At 36.2% G+C, this 14875-nt stretch overlaps 1 protein-coding gene across 2 annotated transcripts in view; it reads left to right on the top strand.

Annotated features, from left to right (window-relative positions):
* Positions 1-14875, top strand: part of HTT (huntingtin) — a 220444-nt gene that overhangs the window by 106536 nt on the left and 99033 nt on the right. For both annotated transcript variants that reach the window (XM_072620070.1, XM_072620071.1), the window contains 5 exons: positions 842-1003; positions 8674-8729; positions 9692-9840; positions 10924-11060; positions 14299-14415. In XM_072620070.1, the coding sequence (XP_072476171.1) occupies positions 842-1003; positions 8674-8729; positions 9692-9840; positions 10924-11060; positions 14299-14415 (621 nt within the window). The remainder of the gene's footprint in view (positions 1-841; positions 1004-8673; positions 8730-9691; positions 9841-10923; positions 11061-14298; positions 14416-14875) is intronic.

The following is a 14875-nucleotide window of genomic DNA, read 5'->3' on the forward strand; positions in this document are numbered from 1 at the left end:
TATCAGCAAATCCAGGCCTTGGGGAACCCCTCACCCGCTCTCCCTCAAACTATAATTGTTTAGTTTCCAATAAGCCAGATGAGTACTCTGCTCTGGATACTTTTAAAGCCTTTGGTCCCCATTCCTCTTCTGCCTGAGATAGCTCCACTGTGCTCTAGACAGGTGAGTGGAGCAGTGGCTGGAGCTCTGGCCTTGGAGTCAGACCCTTACTGGTTATGGAAGCCTCTGTTTATGTTAGCTTCTTCATTTGTGAAGGTGAAGGTAGTAATAGTGCTTATTTCCCAGAGTCGTTGTGAAGATCCCATGGGATAACATTTGTAAAGTACGTGGCAAATCTTAAAGCCTTATACACGTGCCAGCTGTTAGGTTGGTGGTTGGTGTTGCTATTATTATTAACTACTCTGATCCTTGGTCGCACTGACCATGTTCTTTAACGTTCACAGGGTCATCTCTGTTGATGTCCGCTTTTTCTCCTGTACCCTGTATCACCTTCCTTTTCATTTGCTCTGCAGCTGAAGCTCCTTTTTATGTACTGACTCACCTAATTATTAAGGGAGCTTCCTGAGGGCAAGGACACTTTTGATTTTTTCTACTTGTAGTTCCAGCACTTAGCACAGTGCTGGGAATATAATACATGCTTAGTCAATGCTTTTTGTTGAAGTAGGAATTCTTTTATTCACCATTCCATTCATCTAGTCATTCTAAGCACTTAATACTTTTCTCTTTCCTTACATTGTATTCAAAGGAAAAATGTTTTTGAATTTAATTTTAGGTGTCTGTCATTGTTTTGATTTGAAGGATCCGGTATAAATAATACTTCCTTTTTTTTTTTTTAAACTAGAATGCTATTCACAATCACATTCGTTTATTTGAGCCACTTGTCATCAAGGCTTTAAAACAATACACCACGACAACATCAGTGCAGTTGCAGAGACAGGTTCTAGACTTACTGGCACAGCTGGTTCAGTTACGAGTCAACTACTGTCTTCTGGATTCTGATCAGGTTGGTCACTTTTATATTCTAAAGATCTTCACTTTGTATTTGTTTACAGTTCTATAAAAATTATTTTTATGAGACCCTAAAACTGTCTTAGGAAGCAGAGTAATTTATATGTTCACCTACTCCACCCTTTAATAGTTTGTTGTGTCTTGCCTGATGTGCTTCAGGTGACTTTTACTTTCTTCTAACTTTTTTTCCTTCAGAGTTAGGACTTATAAATATTGTTGAATGTTTTCATTGTATATAAGCTTCAAATAAATCCTGTTAAATTTTGGGATATGTTTGCGAGAACAGATCAAGTATTTCCTATTAGTTATTTGTTATAATTTTTGAAAATCCAAAGATATCTTTCTCAAGTACAAGCATAGTAACTCTTTCATTTAATAAATGTTTGTTACGTACCTACTACATGCTGAGCACTGGGTCAGACACAGCAGGAGATACAAAATTTAGTTAAGACCAGTCCCTGCCTTTGTGGAGCTTGCTTCTTAATAGAAACATAAGATGTACACACACACACATATATATGTTAAACGTTGCAGTGCCCAATATTACACAATAAATGTACTGGAAAATTGAGGATAATGCTGAGATTACAAACCTGAGGGGCTCAGAAGATGCCGGTTTCTTCTACATTAATTGGAAGGTTAAAAGAGGAGAGACTTTAAGGAGAAAGTAATGAGTTCAGTGGGACATCCTTAATTGAGGATATCTCAAGGACATCCAGTTTGAAATGTCCAGCACATAATTGTTTATATGGGTTAAAGCTCAGGGAATGACTGGATTTGTATATCTAGATCTTGAAGTTATCTGCATAGAGGTGATAGTTAAAACCCATTGGAACTGATGAGGTTATCGAGAGAGTGTATGAAGAAAAAGCAAAGAGGGCCTAGGGCAGAACTTTAGGAAGTGCTTATATAGGGATGGTATAGGGATGATGAGCCTAAAAACGAGGGGTCAGACAGGTAGAAGAATCACGAGAATAGAGTGTCATGAAAACCTAGAGAGGAGAGAGTATTCAGGAGGAAAAGGTTGTCAGTAGTGTCAAATGTACCATATAGTTCAAGTAGTGTTAGGACTGAGGAAAGACCTGCAGATTTGAAAATTAAGAGTATTAAGTTGTGAGTCCTTGCCATAGAAGTTATCATTTTTGTATTTAATTGAACAATATTCCTTTTAAAAATTGTTTATTAATGCGTTTTGTTTTTATATTAGAGATATTTCCAGATTACCCCTCACTCTGTGAGAAGACTTATATAACAAATAACAAAGTAAAAAAATTAAATAAAACTAATAATAGAGTGATCTTATTTGAAATGGCTTGCACCATTCTGTATCTGTGGAAAAAAGAAAAACAAATTCTTTGTAACCAACAAGCATAGTCAAGCAAAACAGATTCCCTCCCTTACTGTTTACATAATATATGTATCTTATTCTGCATCTTAAAACTATCAGCACTCTTTCAGGAAGTGGACAGTATGTTTCATCATTTGTCCTCTGGGAATCATGGGTGGTCCTTATATTGTACATAGTTCTTACAGTGGAACTGTGAGCTGGTTTAACAGTTCTGGAATGTGATTTGGAACTATTCTTGAACATTATTGAACTGTTTATACCCTTTGATCCAGTGATACTGCCACTAAGATTATACCCCATAGAGATCAAAGAATGAGGAAAAGGACCCATATGTACAAAAATATTATAGAAGTTCTTTTCATAGTGGCAAAGACTTTGAAACTTAAGGGATCCTCTCTATTGAGGAATTGAAAAGAAGTTATAGTATTATGGATATGAAGGAGTGTTATTATATATTAAGAAATGATGAAGGACATGGTTTTAGAAAAACCTGAAAAGATCCATATGAGCTGATGCAAAGTAAAGTGAGTGGAATGAAGAGAATAATTTATTTAGTAACAACAATGTTTTGAAAGACTTAAAAACCTTGATCAACAGAATGAACTTACCACAGTTTTGGAGGGCTTGTGGTGAAGTGTGTTATACACCTCGAGATCAAGAGGAGTTGGAGTCAGAAGGTACACTGAAGTACTCATGTATGCTTCCCTTCCCCCCAGCCCCCACTTTTGGACTTGGGGAATGTGGGAATCTGTTTTGCTTGACTCTTCATATCGTAATGAGTTTTGTCTTTCTTGCCTTCATTAGCATAGCCAAGCTTATGGCTACAGTGGTAGGGGAGAAAGGGGGGGGGGGGGGGGCGCAACAGGACACTCCTCACAGTTCCAGGGCAGAAAAGAGTGCTTGTGGTCCCTCACAGACCATAGCACAGGTCAAGAGAGTAGTAAACATCTCTCCTTAGATCATAACACCTTGGAAGAACTAAAAACTTACAGGTCCCTAGAAATATTTCTGAAAATAGCTGCATGAAACTCCCAAACCTTTGGGGTAGTACACCCTCCACCTGGAAGCAGAGCTCTACTTTAAGAAACAGTTAAAAGTCAAATGGAAAATGAGCAAAGATGAAAAAAACTCTGACTATGGAAAGTTATTATGGTGACAAGGAAGATCAAAACACATGCTCAGAAGACAACAAAGTCAAAGCGCCTCTACATCCAAACCCTTCAAGAAAAATATGAATTGATGTCAGGCCATGGAAGAGGTCAAAAAGGATTTTGAAAGTCAAGTAAGAGAGATAGAGGAAAAAATTGGTAAGAAAAATAAGAGTTATGCAAGAAAAAAATGAAAAGTGACTCAACATCTTGGTAAAGGAAACACAAGAAAATTCTGAACAAAATAACACCTTAAAAAACAGACTAAGTCAAATGGTAAAAGAGGTCCAAAAAGCCAGTGAGGAGAAAGATGCCTTAAAAAGCAGAATTGGCCGAATGGAAAAGGAGGTGTACAGAAGCTTGCTGAAGAAAATAATTTCTTAAAAATGAGAATGAAGCAAATGGAAGTGAAATAACTTTATGAGAAATCAAGAAACAATAAAATACAACCAAATGAATGAAAAAAATAGAAGACAATGTGAAGTATCTCAGTGGAAAAACAACTGACCTGAAAAATAAGCGATCATTTAAAATTATTGGATTACCTGAAAGCCATGATCAAAAAAGAGCCTAGACATGATCTTTCAAGAAATTATCAAGGAAAACTGCCCTGATATTCTAGAATCAGAGGGTAAAATAAAATTTGAATGAATCCACTGATCACCTTCTCAAAGAGATCCCAAGATGAAAACTGTCAGGAATATTATAGCCAAGTTCCAGAGTTCCCAGGTCAGGGAGAAAATATCGCAAGCAGCCAGAAAGAAACAATTCAACTATGGCAGAGCCGCAGTCAGGATAACATAAGATTTAGCAGCTTCTACTTTAAAGAATCAGAGGGCTTGGAATAAGATATTCCAGAGGGCAAAAGAGCTAGAATTACAACTAAAAATCACCTACCTGCAAAACTGAGTATAATGCTTCAAGGAAAAAAAATGGATATTCAGTGAGATAAAGGATTTTCAAACATTCTTGAAGAAAAGACCAGAACTGAGTAGTAAATTTGACTTTCAGATATAAGACTCAAGAGAAGCATAACAAGGTAAATAGGAAAGGGAAATTATAAGGAACTTAGGAAGTTTAAACTGTTTACATTCCTACATGGGAAGATGATAATTATTACTCATAAGACCTTTCTCATTATTAGGATACTTAGACAGAGGGTATAAGTGAGACTTGATTATGAAGGAATGATATCTAAAAAATAAAATTAAGGGGTAAGAGAGGCAAATGTACCAGGAGAAAGAGAAAGAAAGAGGTAGAATGGGGTGAATTATCTCATGTAAAAGAGCTAAGGAAAAGCTTTTACAGTGGAGGGGAAGAGATGGGAGGTAAGGAGGAGTGAATGAACCTCACTCTCATTGAAATTGGTTCAGAGAGGGGAAAAAAATACACAGTCACGGGTATAGAAATCTCTTACCCTTCAGGAAAGTAGAAGGGGGAAGGGGATATGGAGGGGGAATAAAAGAGCTGGAAGAATGGGGATGGGGTAGTCGGAAGCAAAACACAAAAGGAAGGGACAGGGTGAAAGGAGAGAGAGAATAGAATAAATGGGGGGAGCGCAGGATGGAGGGAAATACAGTGAGCAAGAGTCACTGAAAAAAATGTTGGAGCACGTTCTCTGTTTATAAAGGCCTCATTTCTCAAACATATAGACAACTGTGTCACATTAATGAAAATCAGAGCCATTCCCCAATTGATAAATGGTCTTGAGATATGAATCAGTTTTTAGATGAATTAATCAAAGCTATCTATAGCCATGTGACAGAGCAATTCTGAGCCACTACCTCCTGTTAGATTGACTAATAGAACAAAAATAAATGGTATGTTGGAAGGGTTGTGGGGAAAATGAGACATTGATGCGCTGTTGGTGTAGTTGTGAACCGATTCAACCATTAGGTAGAGCAATTTGGAGCTATGCCAAAGGGTTAAAAAACCATGCAAATCCTTTGACCTTGTAATACCACCACTGTGTTTACTATCCCCAAAGAGATAATGTATATTTACAGCAGCTCTTTTCTGGGGGCAGAGAATTAGAAATTGGGGGGATGCCCATCAGTTGTGGAATTGCTGAGCAAGTTAAGGTATGTGATTATGATTGAATGCTATTGTACTATAAGAAATCATGAGTAGGGTGTTCTCAGAAAAACCTGGAAAACCTTGCATGGGCTGATGCAAAGTGAAATGTACTCTTTACAAAGTAACAGCAATATTGCTGTGAATGACTTAGTTATTCTCAGCCATACAGTGTTCCCAGACAACTCTGAAGGATTCAAGAAAAATGCTATCCAGCTCCAGAGAAAGAAATGATGGTGTCTGAATACTGATTGAAGCATACATTTTTTTTTTACTTTATTTTTCTTGAGTTTTTTGTCTATATTTTCTTTCACAATATGATTATTATGGAAGTATTTTGCATGACTACATGTGTATGACTTATATTGAACTACTTGCCTTCTCATTTGGGGAGGGAGGTGTAGGGAAGGACAAAGGGAGAGAATTTGGAACTCAAAGTTTTAAAAATGAATGTTAAAAATTGTCTCTACATGAAACTGGGGGAAAATAAAATACTAAAAGAAATTTAAAAAAGAAAGGAAAGAAAAAGGAATAATGTTTGTGAAGTTCTTAGCACAGTGCCGAGCGCATGGTAGAGACTTTATCATGATCATTCTCTTCCTAGTCTCTCTCTCAGTGGGAACTAAGTAATCTTATAATGTTAGAATTTATTTTCAAATCCATCTATTAACTTTTTAAAAAGTTTTTTTTCTTTTTCCTTTGGAAGTTTATTTATGACTTATTCAATTTCCTTTTCTAATATTGGGTTATTTAAAATCCTGTTTCTTGTTCTGTTCATCTGGGTATTTTATATTTTCCCAAGTATTTGTTGTCTATTTCAATTAAGTTGTCAGTTTTATTAGCATATAATTGGACAAAATATTTTCTCAGAACATCCTTTGTTTCTTCATCATTTATTGTGAAAGAAGCATTGGTCCTGACCTGGGCCAGTTGAGGTTAAATTTCCTCCTATGTAGATTGAGCTGGGGGACCCATTCGTGGACCTTTTGGGCAGGAAGAATATAAAAGAAGCCTTTAGGACTTCATTAGGGAACCCCAGGGAACCCACTTGTTTTTTTTTTATTTTTTATTTTTTTTAAGTTATTTATTTATTTATTTTTTATTTTGTAATGTTTAACAATCACTGCCATACAATTGCGATTTTATCCCTCCCCACCTACTCCCCACTACCCCCCTCCCTCCCCACGACTGCATACAATTCTGTATAGATTCTACATATACTTTCCTATTGAGTATATTTTCACTATAGTCATGCTATGTAGTCAGACTAAGATAAATGAAAGAAATCGTATAACAAATCAGAACATGATACACAAACACATACACATACACATACACAAACATGATCTGCTACAATATGTGAGTGACTTCCATATTTCTCTCTCTGAGTGTGGCAGGCATTTTGCCTTGAGATCCTCCATTGGGATTTTTTTTTTTTTTTGGTAAGAAGTTCTTGTGTTATTACAAAAATCTAAGTCTACCAGAAAAAACTCTCACACACTGTGGTTGTTGCTGTGCACAAAGTTCTCCTGGTTCTGCTCCTTTCACTCAGCATCAGGTCATATAAGTCCTTCCAGGCCTCTCTGAAGTCTTCTTGGGGAACCCACTTGTTAACTACTTTTCATCTCTCTGACAGTGGCTTTTATTTTCTTGAATTGCCTTTAACCTCTTTGGGAACTCATTTTACTTGAGAGTGTTAGAATTTATTATAAAGCTGTTTGAACTTTTGTGCTTTCTTTTTTTCTATTGGATCAGCTATAGCACAGATACCAAGACAACTGCCTACACCAAACTCACAGTTGTGCCATTCTGTTTTCCCATAGCTTGCCATTCTGCTAGCATAGTCTTTAAGAAACCACTACCACCATACCACATTACACCTGTCAGATTAGCAAATGTGACAGAACAGGAAGATGATAAATGTTGGAGAGGATGTGGGAGTGTTGGAACACTAATACACTGTTGGTGGAGCTGTGAGCTGATCCAGCCATTCTGGAGAACAATTTAGAACTATGCCCAAAGGGCTACAAAAATGTGCATACCCTTTGACCCAGCAATATCACTTCTAGGGCTGTACCCCCAAGAGATCATAAAAATGGGAAAGGGTCTCACATATACAAAAATATTTATAGCAGAACTCTTTGTGGTGGCCAAAAACTGGAATTCAAGGGGATGCCCATCAATTGGGGAATGGCTGAATAAATTGTGGTATGTGAATGGGATGGAATACTATTGCGCTATAAGAAATGATGAACAGGAAGACTTCAGAGAGGCCTGGAAAGACTTATATGATCTGATGCTGAGTGAAAGGAGCAGAAGCAGGAGAACTCTGTGCACAGCAACGACCACAGTGTGTGAGAGTTTTTTCTGGTAGACTTGGAACTTCATTGCAATGCAAGGACTTAAAAAAATTCCCGATGGTCTTCTAAGGCAGAATGCCTTCCACATCCAGAGAAAGAACTATGGAATTCAGTGGCAGAATGTAGCAGATCATTTGTGTTTTGTGTGTGTGTGTGTGTGTGTGTGTGTGTGTGTGTGTGTGTGTGTGTGTGTGTGTGTGTGTATTGCGTTTTGGTTTGTTAGATGATTTCTCCCACTCATTTTAATTCTTCAACACAGCATGACTATAGTGAAAATGTATTTAATAGGAATGTATGTGTAGAACCTGTACAAAATTGTTTGCATACAAAATTGTATGCCGTCTCAGGGAGGGAGAGGGGAGGTAGGGGAAAATAATAATCTAAGTTATATGGTAGTTATTGTAGAACACTGAAAATAAATAAAATTAATAAAAAAGAGAAACCTTTACCATTCATCATGTATTATAGAATTCATTTTTATATCTATTAATCTTTAACCACACATTGTTTTTTAACTTATGTAATTCAAATATTTTCTAAAACATAACCAACTCTAAGGATTGGTTTTAAGTCTGAAGTATATCTGCAAGCAATTCTGCATTCAAAGAAATTATTTTGTCCAATGTAATTACATAGATATGTAGAAAAAAGTCTCAATGGTTCATTTTCTAACTACATAAGTTATAGTATAATATTATTGCTTGATTTGTTTAACCTTTTATCTTTGTGTCCATAGGTGTTTATTGGATTTGTGTTAAAGCAGTTTGAATACATTGAAGTGGGCCAGTTTAGGTAATAACAGTATTTTGAGATTTCAGATTTAATTCCTATCTCCTGCTGTCTAAAGCACTATGCAAATATCTTTTATTCCTATTAAATACTTTTGGATTGGCAGTTTCTTTAAAAAGGCAATTGTATTTTACCATTTTTTTGTATAATTAGAAAAATTTTTTCCTGTCATGCTTTTATTTTGAAAAGAACTGATATTGGGCTTATTTGGAAGCATTTCTGCATACTGTAATTACATATGTTGTCAGTTTTTCTCTCACATTTCCAAGCACATAGTTAGACCAACAGATTCCAGAATATGTTATTTGTGACTGCTCATTCTCATGGGGTTTTTTCTTCAGTAAAATAATTTTTTTTTGAAGGTTATCTCTACTGAAAGGGAAACCTTTCATTTTACTGATATTAGTAATGATTATTAATCCTTAAGAATAGGGATAAGGGATTAGCCCTCCGATTTCATTGATCTGGGGAGCTCCCCTTGAGAAAACTTCCAGCATGAAAGCGATTGACACGCCTCTGCAGCCTAAAGCCTTAGATTGTCTGTCAGCTCAGACACCGAGGGTAATGACTTGCCCAGGGAACACACTGCTACTTTCTGTGGCAGGACTTGAATCCAGCTCTTTCTGATTTTGAGGTTGCGTATCTCTTCTGTGTCACTGCCTTTCAATGTTTTATTATTCAGATAAGGTATTTTTGGTAGAATTATCTTCAGGGAGAGTTTTTTTTATGTTTGTTACAACTTGTAGTAGTAGGGTTTCAGTAGCATTTGTATTGCCAATCACAAGTTTATATAAATTACAGAATGTGAAGGAAACTTTTTTCTTCATACTTAATTCCCAAATAAGTGAGTATGAAGTAAAGTGACATTTGTATTTTTCTCTTAGAGAATAAGTTATTTTGTATTTTCCTTTTGGATAATATTTTTAATTTAAAAAGCTACACAATGACTTGTCTTTTATTTCTAGGGAATCAGAGGCAATTATTCCAAACATCTTTTTCTTCTTAGTATTGTTGTCTTATGAGCGCTATCACTCGAAGCAGATCATTGGAATTCCTAAAATCATTCAACTCTGTGATGGCATCATGGCCAGTGGGAGGAAAGCTGTAACACATGGTAACTCAAAAAACGCTTTAATGATATCACCCATCTCAGTCATGATCTACTTTTTCAACATTACTTTTACTTTTTTCCATATATTTACGAGCAGAGATTTATTAAACATAACCTTTGAGCTTGGCTTTGTGACTGGTCCAAGGAGAAATTTTCCTAAAAAGTAAACTGAAATCATTTTTTCCCCACATCTTGTGTGAGATTCCCCTTTGGGAATTCACTTCAAGTGCACATATGAATTAAATACCTACATGTATAATGCACTGTATTGGGTACTGGGAATTCAAACATGAAAACCCCCACCCTCAAGGACCTTACAGGTTAGTTGGGAGTTGAGGCATGTGCTTAAAAAACCATATAATTTGCATTAGAAATAGTTCATAAGAAAGGTCAGAGATGCATGAGCAGTTGAAGTGGGAATTATCTTCTTTAATTAAGAGTTGGGGAGAGCAGTTAGTGTATCATTGTTAAGTTATATAAGTTAAGCTTATGTAAGAACAATATTGTGTTTTATATCATTAATACTGAAGCATTTTGACATCTTTAATGAAAGATACTTGATAAATACAGTTTATTTGATTTGGTTGTGGTTATTTTTATTATAGAGTATATAGTAAACACTTGGAAAAGTTCATTAATATAATATTATGTTTAAATAATTAACATTGTTTATTGTGTTGTATTTGGACTTAAGTGACATCCAGTGTTTTCACCTAAAAGTTTAAATAGGTAATGCAGAAGACCCAGAAGCCTGTTGTTTTTGTTATAGATTTTTTTCAGAGGATTTTGAGTTTAAATTTACTTATTATCTCTCTTTTGTTTTTAAAGTTACTATGAAAATTCTAATAATCTCTTCAAAAGCCTTTGTCAAACTTGGTTTAGAAAATCCTTAGCTTTTTGTGATGGCGTGATAGAAAGGGTAAAAATAGCGAATTTGGAAACTTTGATTTGGCTTTTCTAGAACCAAAGTAACAAAGTAGAATCAAGTTTTATTTATTTTTTTTGTTTCTTGGAAAATTCTTTTAAAGTTATCTTTCAAAAGATTTCTTGTATATAGTCTCTATGTGTGTGTTTTTCTTTTCTCAGCCATACCAGCTCTGCAGCCCATAGTTCATGATCTCTTTGTGTTAAGGGGAACAAACAAAGCGGATGCTGGAAAGGAACTGGAGACTCAAAAAGAGGTGGCTGTGTCCATGTTATTAAGACTTATTCAGTACCATCAGGTGAGAGGAATGTGCCTGCCCATATGGTGTTATTAAAATTTTTAATTACCTTTTTGCTCATTTAGATGTCAATGAGAATTTATTTTGAACTTATTATGATATATATAGTACATAAAACGTTTACATAGTACATAAAACAGTACATATATGTGGTACTTGTCAGTTTAATAATCTGTCATTGAATGTCTATTGCATGCTAGGCCTCCTGAATAAGTAATACAAAGATGAATGAGAATTGGTCCCTGTGATCATGATTACAGCCTATTAGGTAATTTAAGGAATGTGCATTAAAAAAACTATAATACAGGCAATGCTATATGACTGGTAAGACCAAAGATTTGAATATTCAGAGGAGGAAGAAATCACTTCTAATTGGGAGTATTTAAGCAGACTTCATGTTTATTGCTGGGCACCACATTTTGGAAAAGATGCTATTAAGCTGTTAAGACTGTTTACAGGTGGGCTACAATGGGTCATGTAAGGATTTCTTGAAAGAACTAGAGGTTGACTGTAATCAGCACAGTGACCACCCAAAATTCAGAGGACTGATGATGAAGCATGCTAACCATTACCTTCTGATAAAGAGACCATGCAGAATGATGCAAATTTTTTTTTGACTTGATGAACACAGGAATTTGTTTTGCTTGCCTATGCATATTTTTTTCAAAGGTTTTGTGGTGATAGTTTTTTTTTTAAATGACAGCGTACAAGGAAAAGAAAACAGGCTTTTTGTTAGTTGAAAAAAATTAAATTAGAAAAAGTGCCAGAGATCATAAAACATAAATTACTTAAGAAATTCGAGTTCATTATTTGATAAGAACTAGTAAAGCAATGAGAATGGTAGCAAAATCCAGAGAATGAATAATGAATGGCTTATCTGGACCCCATCTTACCACAGAATTTCTAGGGAGAACTCTCCAATGGAGAAAAGGTGGCACAATGTGCTGGTGGTGGTGGTGGTGGTGATGTGGTTTTGAGGGGTTCAGGGATCCCTCAAGGACCAGGGTGCAGGACAGGATCATGTGGAAAGAATTCACGGACTCAAGCAGTCTTTAAGCTGGCAAAGGTTTATTTTTACTCTTTTCAGTAGGCAAAAGTTCTTAAGGAACCTGTGACCTGAGAGAGGTAAAGTTAAAGTTTATATAGGATAAACTATAGTAAAACATGTGCCAAGTTCACTAACTGGGTTAGGGCAGGATTACAGAGTGATTAAAGAATGGTCAGTTCTTAAAGAAATTTGCACTTTTTGTATCTACTGGACAGGTCGTTTTACCCTGAGTTCACCAGGAAAAGCCTGGGGTAGGGATGTAGATTGGTACAGGGAGGTGTCGTTTTTAGGTCTGCTGTGTCACTAAATTAACTAGCCATCAGGACCAGCTGAGAATTGCCCAGTCTGCCACCAATCCATGTCTTGTTTGACAAAATAAATGTAGGGAGTGTATGTATGTTTTAAGTCTAGGATATACATAATGAGGAGTCCAAGATGCATATAATGGGATAGGGAATTGGTATAGATAGTCCAGTGGGTACTAAATATCTTTATGAGCCAGTACAAAGCCACTTCAAACTAATAATTCCTACGTGTGCAGTTTGTTACTATACCAAGGAGAGAGATAAGTGTTTTGCTGGGATCCACTCATGAGTAATTGCTAGGCATAGTCTCCTTGGTTTGGAGAGAAACTGCCAGGGATAGTGTTTTGAGGCTAGGAAGAAATGTGGTCTTGGAATTGGGGTCCAAGCATAGGTACTAAAGCACATTATGGGTGATGGTGGAAGAGGAGGAGCAGGAAATGAAGAGGATGCATGTTTGAGAGAGGAGGGAAAGAGAGCAGGTAATGAAGATGCAGAATTTTAAGATTAGATGGAAAATCACTTTGAGTCCAGTTTGTCTTAATCTTTGATTATACGAAAGGTAATCATGTGAAATAAATCTGAAAAAGTGTGAGGGTTGGTTAGTGGAGGGTCACCAGGTGAAGGAGTCTATAAGAGGTAACAGTGTAGTGAGTATATGGTGAATTGACTCCATCATCCCAAGATCTGGACTCCAGCCCTCTTTCTGGTACATACTTGACTGTGACTGGGGCAAGCCTTTAACCTCTCAGTAACTCTAAGACTGAAGCAACTCTAAGACTATCAGTGGAAGAGTATTAATTTGCATCAGTTAAATCAAGAAAGTCACAAGTTCCATTAAAAAAAAGGAGTTTATATTTTATCCTTATAAGCAGCAAAAAGGTTTTTCACTAAGGAAGTAACCTGACCAGAGTTCATTTTGTTTAAATTAGCTGAAACAGATAAAATGACAAGTAGGGAAGTTACAGTGTAAAACCCAGATGGGTAGAATGGGGAATGGAGGAGTGGGGCAGGGCAGGGAAAGTGTATTCCAGGGCAAACAACTCAGGTTCTGCAGACAGAGCATCTCGGTTCCAATCTTTTCTCTGATGTTTACTGCTTATGTGACCTTGGGCAAGTGACATGGGCTTCTTTGACTTTACTTAGGTAAAAACTAGGAGGCTGGACTCAGTGGTCTCCAAAATTTCTTCCAGCTTTAAAGCTGTAACCCATGTTATACAGAAGAGTACAGAATTGAAGGATTGGTCAATAATCAGTACAGGAAATCAGGGGACTCCCTGACTAGTAATGTTTGGACATTGGCATTGAACCTTACCTTGACTTCATAATTGTCACATAATATAAAAGGAGTGAATATCCTAGATGGGTATGGCATCTATTTGCAAGCTTGAATCACCTTGAAACATCTACGCTTTAATTTCTTCAGTATTTCAGGAGATCCATGATTCAGTCACGATGGATACTTTCTTTACTAGTGTAGGTTGTAGCCTTTCCATGTCTTTTCGTATTGGTCAGTTCATCTTTCTATACATCCCATTTGTTACTGACCTTTTTCTAGTTCTTGTAAGTATTTCATAGACACCACCACAGGCCTCAAGTTGTCTGCTCATGATTTACCCACGTCTTTTTCCTCTCAAAAAGTCCTTGATGATGTCTTTCAAGCCAGTTTTTGATGAAAGTCATTGTTGATGATCTGCTACTGCCCACTTGGTCCCCTGTGATTCTTTCCATTGCCCTTTGAACTACATGCATTTTTGATAGTTTTCATTTTCTGGTGTTTCTTCATTGTTACTAATAATGCACAAAAATGTAATAATAAATTATGTGTAGTAATAAACTATTTATACTGTTCAGATTTATTTTTAACTGTACAAAAATACTTCTTAAGGTTTTAGAGATGTTCATCCTAGTCCTCCAGCAGTGTCACAAGGAGAATGAAGACAAATGGAAGAGATTATCTCGACAAATAGCTGACATCATTCTCCCAATGTTAGCAAAGCAACAGGTTTGTGTTCAAAACGCTTTAATTGTTGGGAGTTAATAGTGCAATATATATCCATATTTTATAATTGTACTTTATGTGAACATTCATTTTTAAAGAAAATTTCTTTTCCCAAAATTCTCTCCTTCCCTCCAGCCCCTCCCTGACCTACTGAGAAGGCAGGCAATATGATATCAATTATGCATGTGAAGTCATGTACAACATATTTCCATATTAATCATGTAATGCAGTATATTTTTTGAGTGGAGCTACTTCTCTTGTAAAAGGTGATTGATTGTTATCAGCGTTCATATTGGCTAATCAGTCTGCCAGTCATTTATTAATCCCTGACTATGTTCCAGGCACTGACTAAGGATGGATATGAGTACAAATAACGAAACAATCCCTATTTGTAAGGAACTTACATCTTAATGGGGGAGACAGCAAATACATATATAAACATTCATACCATAAATATAAAGTG

This window comes from Notamacropus eugenii, chromosome 6 (genome assembly GCF_028372415.1).
Source record: "Notamacropus eugenii isolate mMacEug1 chromosome 6, mMacEug1.pri_v2, whole genome shotgun sequence".
Classification (NCBI taxonomy): domain Eukaryota; kingdom Metazoa; phylum Chordata; class Mammalia; order Diprotodontia; family Macropodidae; genus Notamacropus; species Notamacropus eugenii.